General features: G+C 42.8%; 1 protein-coding gene across 1 annotated transcript; it reads left to right on the forward strand.

The window, feature by feature from the left end:
• Window positions 1-923: 923 nt before the first annotated feature.
• Window positions 924-7,041, forward strand: EIF3F (eukaryotic translation initiation factor 3 subunit F). Its single transcript, XM_068950377.1, has 8 exons — window positions 924-1,219; window positions 1,318-1,388; window positions 1,554-1,633; window positions 2,772-2,909; window positions 4,031-4,122; window positions 5,415-5,551; window positions 5,719-5,832; window positions 6,630-7,041. The coding sequence occupies exons 1-8, from the start codon at window positions 934-936 to the stop codon at window positions 6,705-6,707; spliced, it is 996 nt and encodes a 331-aa protein (XP_068806478.1). The 5' UTR covers window positions 924-933; the 3' UTR covers window positions 6,708-7,041.
• The last annotated feature ends 4,882 nt before the right edge of the window (window positions 7,042-11,923 follow it).

Here is an 11,923-nt window from a genome sequence, read left to right on the forward strand (position 1 = left end):
CTCACTGGGAAGGAAGATCTAAAAACAGGGGTAACAGCACTGCAGCACCTCATGGGGCCATTAGTGCCACCACTGCATAGTGCTGGCATACAGCATTACCAGGTAACCTCCGCAGCTTGGTGCCACACTGTTCCCACGCTAGAGGCCTACAGGCTGCCGTGCTTACCACATCTCATATAGCTGTGGCACAGCCTCTGCACCGCAGGACATAGCAGGAGAGGCGCTGGCAGGTTCCACCCTCGCTGCGAGCAGGTCAAGGCAGCAGTAACGGCTCCGCCACCATGGGCTGGGCCCACCACTTGCGCTGCCACTGCCCAAACACCTTGGTGGCCATCTGCCATCAACAGTGACAGGTGCCAGGGTGCCTGGCCAACAAAGGCCCAGCAACAGCACTAGGGCCACAGAGGCAATAGGGCCCAGAAGACCCTGAGGAGCTCAGAAGCACTCAGCAGGACCCCGGCCTACTGCCTGCCCACAGCAGGGGTCTCCAGCCCCGAGGGACTGCCAGGCGACACTCACGAAAGCCAGAGGACTGCACACAACCAGCCAAGGGCTCAATGCTACACACAAAAGCATAAATCCCGCCCCTGCCTTATACCCGGGGGGGCGGGAACAGAAGGGTCACAACCAATAGACCGGCCTCCGTACACTGACAGACAGCAGTGGGAGCCTCACCAGCCAATGAAGGAGCTAACAGGCACGGAGGGTCCAATCGAAAAAGTTGCCGGACCCCAGAGAGCGCGCTAAAGACGGTGCGTTCTCCCTCCAATCAGAGGGTGCCTTCCCCCATAGCTTTCCTCAGATTGGTTAACAGATGTGAGGAGGGACTTACTGGGCGCCTCATTGCCCAATGGGAGGCAGAACTGCATGACAGGCGTTCAGGCCAGCCAATTATTACTGGCGCAGCCCCCTCTCCGCCTCTCTCTTCGCAAGATGGCGGCGACAGCTCCCACCGCAGCTTCGGTTCCTCCCGCGGCCGCCCCGGCACCGAGCCCCACGGCGGCGGCCGCCCCCCCGCCCGCCGGCGCCCCCCCGCCCGCCGCCCCGGCGCCGCCCGCCGCCCCGGCGCCGCCGCCAGCCGCGCCCTTGTCCGCCGCGCTCTCGGGCCCCTTCCCCGGCGGCCGCGTGGTGCGGCTGCACCCGGTCGTGCTCGCCTCCATCGTGGACAGCTTCGAGCGGCGCAACGAGGGCGCGGCGCGGGTCATCGGGACGCTGCTGGGTAAGAGCCGCTCGCCGGCCCCGGCGCGGCCCTGGCGGCCGGCAGCCCCCACGCCGGCCGGCCGCGGCGCCGCGCTAACCGCGCTGCCCTCCCCGCAGGGACCGTGGACAAGCACTCGGTGGAGGTCACCAACTGCTTCTCCGTCCCTCACAACGAGTCCGAGGATGAGGTACCCGGCGGCGGCGGGGCGGGCCGGGCCCGGTGACTTCGGCGGGGTGCCCTTGCTCTTCCCTGAGCTCCCGCTGATGGCAAGCGTTGGGGGTTTTCCCTGTGCTGTCCCGTGCTAAAATTCAAGTATTCTTGTTAGAGCTGGCTGTGCTGTCACGTTTTTTAGGTGGCAGTCGATATGGAATTTGCCAAAAACATGTATGAGCTGCACAAGAAGGTGTCTCCTAGCGAGATCATCTTGGGCTGGTAAGTTCTCCTTGGGCAGGAACATGCAAGCAGTTGTGTAGGTCTGTTAAGCTGCTTGAAATGCATAGTTCTTGTCACAGGTTAAGACAGGAGCCCTGATGCCTGCAGTTACGTTCTGCAGCTCCGTTACACACAGGCAGTTGTAAAACTGCTGTAATTCTTAATAGGAGGAAACAGTTCGAGAGACTCGCAGTGTTTACTTTGGTTTAGATCTAGAAAAGGTATCGCAGAAGAGTGATGAGTTACAGAATGCTTGCACGGATTTGTTAGAAGAACTATTTAGTGACCTGTAATACAACCTGTGCCATGGAAGATAACTGGTTAGAAAGAAGAGAGAACACAAAAATAGTTTCAAGTACCTAAGACCTCAGGATGAGTCTGTGATTTCAGTTTGAGCATGGAAAAGTTCTCTGCTGAGAAAAGGTGGAAAATACTTGTGTTTGGGAGGCCAGGCTAGAATCAGGAGGGTGTTACAGGGACAGAATCCGTGTCTAGGCCTCTGGGTGTGTGGATGGAGCAGATAGTTTCACTAGTCTGTCCATGTCTTCTCTGATCCTGGAAAATAGCATAGCTCTGTTTCTACGGAGCAAAATTCTGCAAGCACAATGCTCAGTTTTCTCAACAATCTTTTAATGGCACGGTGAACCACAGATGTAATGACGGTTTTCCTATGCATACAGGACGCTAATTGCAGACCAGATAAAGGATCTAGATTAACAAGTCCTGTCTCCAGCACTGAGATGTTTCATCTGTGGAAGATCTACTTGGTGGCTTATTGCTGGATTCAATTAGCATGCTTTGATTTACATTGAAATAAGGAGTTGGTCCAGAGCGTAGTGAGAGATGCTTGAATCTTGGGTGTTTGACAGCAGCTGTACTGACTCTGTGTGGCTGGTGCAAAAATGTTGGTCCTATGCATGTTGCAGGTATGCTTGTGCTCAGACTGTGATTCCTACAGTTCTGGAACCGCTAGTCATAAAGCTACAAATTATGTGGCTGAAACACTATTTGGTATGCCTCTGCAGCTCAGTGTTTGGAAATCAGTGTTTTAGGATACAAACTTGTTAAATATCCACAATAGCAAACATTGGGCACCTGAGTGTTGGAAGAACGGCTCCTTATGTTTGTGTTTTTGAAGGTATGCAACAGGTCATGACATCACCGAGCACTCGGTCCTGATCCACGAGTATTACAGCCGGGAAGCGCACAATCCAATCCACCTCACTGTGGACACAAGTCTCCAGAATGGACGCATGAGCATTAAAGCTTATGTCAGGTATTTTGGAAAGTTGCATTTTTGGGAAGGGTATATTTGGATTACTAAGAGGGACACCATCAGGATAACAAGAAGTACAATGGGCTACAGTGTCCCACTGAGACAATCACGTGCAGTAGTTAAAACAGAGTTGTGAGCCAGGGATCGTGTTTTTCTTCCCACTGGAATGTCTTGACCATCGTACGCAAGCTGAAAGACCTAACCTTTCATAAGCTGGTTCCTCATTGGAGGAGGAGAAGGGAATTCTCACTTAACTCATCTTAAGAGAGTTTTGAACGTCTTTGTGACATTTTACCGGATTTATATAGCTAGCATTAATGTCACTAACTTCCCTCCTATTGTCTGAATGGTAGACTTTATTCACTGAACTTTATTGCTGGGCAGTTTAGTTATACACGTCAGAGAATCAGTGTGATTAAAACATAATCAGCATCTTCTTGATCAGTCTTTCTGGCCCTCATCCTCTGCATTTTTATCCATTGGTAATGGAGGTTAAATACTGAGAAATGCAACTATTCCACCTCACTGTTCTTCCTGGTACTGACTGAACACCTCTCTTCTTTCCAGAATAGAGCCCTGGCCTTTTTTTTTTTTTTTTTTTTTTTAAAGCCAAAATCATACTGCTTCCTGACTATGCATCTCCAAAAAAGAAGCTGTTCCATGACATCTTACATACTGAAAGCATAAATGAACTTCAGATAGAAATCACAGATCATAGAAATAACAAAGGTGTTAAGAGTGCTTTGTACTTGAGTTTTTGTCATCTTTATTTTTGTTCCTTAAGGGATTTCTCAAAGACCGTGGAGTATTTCAGGATACTATTCTTGCTCTACAAGCAAGAAGCAACTAGACAGTACTTAGCTCTTCATGTGCTCACGCAGACAAACATCAGGCTAGTTAGGAATATTCTTGGATGAAAATGAGCAGTTAATAATATGCTTGTGTGCATTTCCTGTCCTCGGTTATCCAGGCTCTTAATACTGCTGATTTTGGTGAGAATGAGTAATCTACTCATGTTCACGCTTCAGTGTTAACAGAGATCATCAAGATGGAAATATATTATCTCCTTCCTGTAATATGTCCCTGCTGAAAACTTGGTGGTGTTTGTTATTTTTTTCTAGTGCTCCAATGGGGGTCCCTGGTAAAACTATGGGCGTGATGTTCACACCTCTAACAGTGAAGTACGTTTACTATGATACAGAGCGGATAGGAGGTGAATGTTTTCTTCTTATTACGGTCCTAACCAGAAGTTTTGGTGTTTGTTTTCTGGTGGGTTGGGGAGAGTGAAAGGATCTGCAGTTCTAGGTTTTATGGCTGAGGGCTACATATAAGGATTGCTGCATATTCATGCACGCAGATGTTCCTGCTTGTGCTGCACTGCCCAAAATAGCAAAGACCTTCTTTCTTCGTGCTGTTGTTAAAGATATTCATGCAGGGGTACTGTCACACAAGACGGTGAAGACTGATGAAGGTGGAGCAGTGTTCTGGGCAAATGGTGTTGCTGTCTTGAGCATGCAAAATGATTGTAGAACAGAGTCAGAATACAGTAGCATATCAGTCTAGGAAAGAGAAGTGATCAAGCTAATTATGAGATGTAAGCTAACAAGATAATGTTAGGAAATTAAAATGGTAAAACTAGAGAGATGGAGGCAGAGGCTGAGGACTCCCGTCACAGGGACGGTAGATATATCATATTTCAGAACGTTATTAACTGTTTTTTCCCCTTGGTTCTAAGATGATGTTAGCCCTTAATTTGTTAATGTTTGGGGGTCACAGGTATTTCATCTGAGTTTGCACCACAGTTAATGGAGACAAATACAAATTAAGGCACTAATAACTTAAAACTGCATTTCTCTGAATGTTGCTCATAACTTCTGAGGTTGCTGTGAGAAAAAGGGATTGGATAGCTCTCTTTGTGCAGTAGTTTAAATCTGGCAGCAATGCAAAAGAAATGCAAACTTAAGGCTGGTGTTATACCTAGAGTTGCTACTGTGCTGCCTCTTAGAAGTAGACTAGATTTCTTATAAATCATGGCAGCATGTTTACTCTGTGTTTATGTGTGTGTGTGTGTTTTTTTTTATTTATTACTACTACTACTACTTTTGGAGAGGACAAATTGCTTTGAGTTTTCTTCAGTGTTGCCCAAATTCATTTTGGGAGATGCTGATGACTCTAATAGAACATGAATTGCATAGTGTGATTTTATTGTCATTGTGCCATGAAGATAACAACATTTCTGCCTGGTGGACTTGGAGCAACAAGATCCAGCAGATCTGGCAAGGGAGAAACCTTCTGCTCTCCTGCATAATGTTTGTGGCACTGTGGAAATTCTTTTTTTTTCCTTCTTTTTTTTTTTTTAATCCTGGTAACGTTGCCATGCTACTGGGAATAGTGATTAGACTTGTTGAAGTTGATGTTATCCTCAAATCTCCAGAGAGCAGTTAAGGGCTTAAGCTGTTTTCTGTGGCAGTCAGTTCTATTCACTGATTCTACTTATGCTTTCAGTGGATCTTATCATGAAGACCTGTTTTAGCCCTAATCGAGTGATTGGCTTGTCCAGTGACTTGCAACAGGTGGGATCAGCCTCAGCCAGGATTCAGGATACCCTGGCCATGGTGCTGCAGTATGCAGAGGATGTACTGGTAAGGCCAACTTTTCATGAGCCAGCAGATAAGTTTGATGGAAGCTTGTGTTTTGTTTTTCTTCTTGTATGTTCTCTTTTTGTGCTACAGTTTTGAGTTTGTGCCATGAGTTTTGCTCATGGTGTAGTAGCTTTTCGGTGTTTTTTTTTTTTTCCTCCTGTACCTAGTCTGGCAAAGTGGCTGCTGACAACACTGTCGGGCGATTCCTGATGGATCTTATTAATCAGGTGCCAAAGATTTCACCAGAGGACTTTGAGACAATGTTGAACAGCAATATCAATGTAAGTTTGTTTTATTTCTTTCAGTGTATTGCCAGCAACTTTGAAAGTTTGTCTTACAGACACAAGTTTGTCAAAACAAACCATCTTTTCATACCAACACGTTAATAGCAAATATAGCCTTTTTTCTCGTTTGATATTTTAAAAGCTGACTGTGGATAAAGGAACTCACCGTAATAATCTTGCAAACAATTGAAAGTGAGAGAACAAGCCTTAAAGTACTTAAGAATTGGGCAAATAATCTGAAAGCCAATATTGATTCTTCTGTTAGAGTGTTTAGACAATATAATGTAAATTACCAAACATAATGCAGTATGGATTTGAAGGGTAATTGCTGACTTGTCAACTCTCTTTACCTGAGCTGAAGTTCTTTTGTCTCATGTAACAGCCTCACCGGGTAACACGTAAGGCATGAACAAGGTTTTAGTGCTATCTAGTCTCCCTAACAGGTTTTTACAAAGCTAAGTTTCTGAACTGTTGTTCACCCACAGTCTGGAAGACTAGAAGTAATTTTTAATTTTGCTTATACCCTTTGACTTGCCTGGTTAACATAAATGAACTCAGAGTTAAATTTTCACAAGCAATGTTTCCTGTCCTGGGAATACCAAAACATTCTTCCTCTTAGGGAAGCATTCCTCAGGGTAGGATCTTCAAGACTAACGATAGTTTCTTTAGCTGTTTGTGAATTGCTTTAAAGGTGTTGGAAATTCACATCTCCCTGATAGGCTACTGTCTTTGTTCATACTAATACTTCTAATCACACTGTGTGTGTGTTTTGTTTTTGTTTTTAAACCTCTCAGGACCTCCTGATGGTGACCTACCTGGCAAACCTTACACAGTCACAGATTGCTCTCAATGAAAAACTTCTGAGTTTATAAAGAACCTTCTGCCATCCTACACTTCAAAAAGCCTGAAGAAGGAGCAGACACTCTTTTATGATGGTGTTACAGATTTCATTGGACCGTAATTTAATTACCAAATGACTTGGTTTACATCTTTATTTCCATTTCCCTGAAAAAATCCCTAACATGGTTTAGGAAAGGAATAGGAATTGCCTAATGTTTAGTTGTGCCCAGTATTTTAAAAGGGAATAGGTGAATCTTTTTTTTCTCCTGAGTTTATCTACTTGTATGACAAAATACAGCTTTACTGTAAGAATGTATTTGAAATAAAAGTTCCATTCCATTGGCCAGAATGGCTTCTGTCCAGTGATACCTCTTCTCATTTATTGTATAGCAAATGTCCTTTTGACAGACGGGGGGAAAAATGCTATGAGGAGAAAAACGGTTTCAGAAAAAATGGATGCAAGGTAACTCAAATTCTGTAGACTTGAAATTTTTTTCCCCAGGCTTTAACGCACAAAGTGTGGCTTCTCATCCTGAACATAATATGCTTTTCACGGGGGACTGCAGAATTGCCACTGTGGGCCTATGAGTGGTGGTGTGTATCTACCCTTCTTTAGCAACAAGGTATGAGACAGATGAGTTTACATTGTGGTATTGTTGCTGTGCAAGTCTGACCCTTTGGGAAGGGAAATAAAGAATAATGGAATTGAGGCCCTCAGAGTAGAAGTTTAGAGAGCTAAACCAGTAACTGGGTTGATGGCTGAAAAGGATTTGTGGCTGAGCAAAGACTTGCTACTGGAATTTCCATCTTTGCAAAAGAAAAGCACAGCAAAGCTTATACTCCATTGAATTTTTGAGGTTAAAAGTTTGAGGGTCATCAACTGTGAATCTTCTGAATCATGACCTTCTACTGCTGCTGAAATCATGTGAACTGATATTCGCCAGCTAAAAATCCAAGAATGGCATACCTGTTACAAAATCCAAATTCTGTGGGTCATGTTCAAAAGCTGAGTTTGTTCCTTGTTTGCTGTTTCACATCTGATTTTAAAAAAAGATTTTATTCACTTAAAAGTGAATAAAAGGACTTTAGGACTGGCTGTTCCAATTTTGAGAATTCTCCAAGATGTCCACTGTTAAATTCTAATTTTAGTGAAAAGGAAGGAATGTGCCTTCATGAGAACATGCTACTGGATAGGCAGGATGCCAGAGTCAGATTTCCTATGACTGCTGTAAGGTACTTAGGATTGATTTTTGCACAGAACAGTTCTGGTGGGGGGGAAAAAAGCACACTATTCTCTCCCTGACCTCTTCCCTTTGCACTTAAACTCTTTACACTCCCTGTTAGGAGCACTGATAGAATGTCCCTAAGAAGAAACAATGTATTCAACCTGTAGCATGTTTCAAAACAGTAGCTTTTTAATAAGCTGCTATGCACAAAATACAAAGTTCTCAGAAGAAGATGATGATCAATTTGTGATTGTTGATATAGAAGAGGTATTGTGGAATTTGCCGCTCCTTACAAGTACTTGAAGCCTAATGTTGATACATCAAGAGGGACTGAGGTGTCTTCCCAACTAGTAGGACTGTACTGCAAAGCAAAGATGTCAGAAGAGCCCACAGTCTATAGGTTCAGCTGTATGGTAGACAACATAGTGACAAGTGCATGGAATTGAAGTACAGTGGAGGGAAAGAAGTTGACCTTTTAGGAACGCTACATCTGATCCCATCCATTCTGACCTTTGTTACTGGGTGAGCTATGCTGTGAACCTTAGTCTGACTCTGGAATTATGAATATTTTTTTCAAATGTCAGTGACCATTCTTGTGAAGGACACTCTTGCAAGCATAACTAAGGTCTAGGCTGTATCATTATTACTTAGGAGGCTGAGGAAAAAGGCATTGCCTTCTCTGGAGTTTGCAAATCTAGACAGAAGAATTTCTAAGGGTGTTCTATTTGAACTATGGAATTTCCTATCTAAAAGTTTGAAGTCACAGCGAAAATCTGGTGGGAAAAGCTCACGAGTCAAAAAATGTCACTAAGGATTTCAGGCCTTAATTTGCTATTATTTATAAATCATAGACTTCTTGGATTAATTATGGGACTTATTCTTTTCTCTTTTTTCTTTTTTTCTTTTTTTTTTCCACTTAGGATATGGTGCTCCAAATAGCTTTGACAAAGCGTAGCTTTAACTTGTCTGACTTAAATCGTTCTTTAAATGGTCAAGATATTTCTCTGGGTATGCCACCATATATTCACCATATATTATATTTAGTCATAGCAGTACCCTCATCTAATATATTAAACTTTTCTGTCCTCTATAATATGTGTCCAGCCTTTTCCTTAGGTGTCTTCTCTATGAGCAGATGCTTCTTTTCTCTTAACCCCTCAGCATTCAGTTTGTTTCCATTAATTTTTCCATTAGTAAACACAATGTTTACTGGCCATTAATGTATTATGTGTTTCTTTTTGGTTATAAATGTAAACATTTTTCTGATAAATACCAGGCTTTAAACTACCTTGCTTAAAGGGCTCTGCTACCACCACCTAGAGCTTATGTATTTGATTGCTGAAAAGCTAAGCTTTTTTTTTTTTTGTATTCTAGCTTCGTCAGAGCTGATGTCGAGTCATTACCTTGACGCAGAGTCTTTCTCCTTGAGACCCTCTTCTCCTCCAGACACCTAACAATACTCGGAACAGAATTCACTCTTACAATTGATACAGTTATTCCCTTTGGGTATAGTGTGCGCTTGGAAAGGTTGGAGGAATGTATAAAATGGGTTTAACTTGCTGCCTTTGACCGTCTTCTCAGATATGGATTTAAGTCAGCCTCAACAGAGACACAGAGCTTCAGTGAAGTGTCTCCTGACAGTACGAGAAAGCAATGAAAGCTTGTGTGAACTGTCTTTTCGGTGAGCATGGTAACTTCTGACAACTTGCAGTTTAATTAGCATGCAGACATTGTGATTTGTTCTGACATCTTAGTGCGGCAAGACTGTGCTTGTTAGCATCTTTGAGCAAGTCCATGCAAAACGCACAAGCACATACAGGTATTCTATGTTTGTATTTTTTATCAAGATTAATACTTACAGGGTGAACTGTGTTTAATAAGAATGACTTCTTAAAATAGCAGGAGGGAGCTGGTAAGGCTTCTATATTCCTCAACTGATCAAAGTTGGGGCAGTAGGAACAAAGTAGAAGCGATGGCAATTGGAGAGAGCTGGTGGTACTTAGCTTGTGTGCTCTGTTGTGCTGTAAGTCTTGCAGCTGACATTTACAGGATTCTTCCTGAGAAGATGCTAGTGGATAGGCAGGATGCCAGAGTCAAGTTTCCTATGACTGCTGTAAGGTACTTAGGACTGATGTTACACAGAACAATTCCAGTGCTGATTTTGACTATAGGATTAGAATAAGAGGTAAAGGACTCCCTGCAGACTGTACCGTGCTGTTGTTAGTTTCCTGGTCAAGCTAAGAAGTGGCTGAAATTTGACATTCTTAATGCATTTGACTGAAGAAAGTGCATGTTTATATGTGTTTCTCTGGGTAAGGGAAGAATGTTGTGTTGCTATATTTGGTGCATTTAACAGATGCTATGTTGTTGCTCTTTTCTCTGGTTCCCTGTACCCACTATTTTTTTCCTTTAGAAGGGAGTTCCTGAATCACAAATTCAGTTCTTTCCTGTCTTAGACAGCCGTATCTTGAATTGCTTTAAATATACCTAAATGCATTTCTGAGATGCCTTATAATTTTGAATCCTCTCTCAGCACTTGTCCTTCCTAAAGTTCTTGTTTCCTGCTCTTCCTGGTATTTATGTATGACAGGTAGCCACCATACCGCAGCCATCATTTTGCTAGATTGACACGTTAAACTTACCTCCTCTTTCCTGATGCCTTGTCTATGCCTTGAACACTTAGCAGCCCACTTTAAACTTAAATTCTTGAACTTTAGCTGATAAAGACTATATCCATATCAGTGTATGGAGCAGTGGCTAGAAAAAGGCATTAATACTTTCCTGTTTCCTTGTTTGTCTCTTGGTTTCTGTCAGCTACTGTGCCTGAATACCCCAGTCTGTCAAATCTCTCTTCACAGCTGTCATTTGCAGTTCAGCTCCAATTTGCAGTGGAAATTATTACTTTAAATGCATGGCTTGGCATTATGACACTTTTTAACTGAAAAATCTAGATGTTATAATCATCCCCATTTTTCTCGTGGTTTGCATTATTCTCAGTATCAGCAATACCTCACAGTTTTGTCAGCAGATATCATTGGCTTATTCCTAACTTTTGTGTTGTACTCACTTAAGAAGAAAAAAAAATTGGAACTGATCCCAAACCAACTTAGCAGAATTCTACAAATTCCCTTTTCAACGTGGCCTTTGTTCTTATTTACAAGCTATTTATCCTTGTCCATGCTAATTCCTGTCTTCTCTGGTTTAACTAATTATTGGTTCTTGTCAAGTCCCCTGTGAATACCCAAATAATTTATACCAAATTCCTCCTTTAGAACGTACATTGTGCTAAACTGACGCAGTATGTCCAGGGACTCATCTTTGATAAGCCATATGCTTGGTTGTAAGCCTTGTATAGTGGAGATAAGATTAATTGTTCTATATTGCTGAGAATAGCAAACTTTTTTTTTTTTTTTACTATTTGCAGTTTCATAGCTATTAAAAAAAATCCTTGCTGCCAGAATTACATTTCATTTGATAGTGACCTTCATCCTAGTATACTGAAATAACTAAGTTTGCCTTGTTAAGTTGAGTCATTTAAGTTTCTTTACGCTTATGCCTGCTACAAAGAGGAAGTAGTGTTTTGGCATGTGGTTTTCCTTGTGTGCTTTGAAGAAGGGTGAGGCTTTTATTTGTAGTGTGATTCCACCCAACAGAACCAAGAGACCCAGGCTGCAACTCAGCTGTAAGATCTGTCCAAAATCTTGATGTTAGGACTGTAGTGGGTGGAGTCCTAACATGACTCAGTGGGTAGTGACTCTCGCTTGAGCAGCTCACCAAACATATGGCTCTTCTTGAAGTGATCAAAACTTGCTTTACTCCCTATTCACATGGAAGGTTAGCTCAACAGCTGACTTTGACTATCCACGTTTTAATTACTGCAGTCACAAGGCAGTGTGACAGTGAAACTTTTTTTAGTACGTAGTTTAGACTTGGATCACTGCAGTATCCTGTTGGTTTGTTGTACTTTGACCTGTGGTTTAAGGATGAACAGATCTTGTTGCTTATTGCAAAGTCTGGGCAAG

Source organism: Struthio camelus, chromosome 7, assembly GCF_040807025.1.
Source record: "Struthio camelus isolate bStrCam1 chromosome 7, bStrCam1.hap1, whole genome shotgun sequence".
NCBI classification, from domain to species: Eukaryota; Metazoa; Chordata; class Aves; order Struthioniformes; family Struthionidae; genus Struthio; species Struthio camelus.

What these genes read in the sequence shown, in the direction of transcription:
- EIF3F (XM_068950377.1), top strand. Translation starts at nt 934, where the DNA reads ATGGCGGCGACAGCTCCCACCGCAGCTTCGGTTCCTCCCGCGGCCGCC. An exon ending in GGTCATCGGGACGCTGCTGG is followed by an intron (nt 1,220 to 1,317) that starts GTAAGAGCCGCT and finishes CCCTCCCCGCAG; the next exon opens with GGACCGTGGACAAGCACTCG. An exon ending in TGTTGAACAGCAATATCAAT is followed by an intron (nt 5,833 to 6,629) that starts GTAAGTTTGTTT and finishes TAAACCTCTCAG; the next exon opens with GACCTCCTGATGGTGACCTA.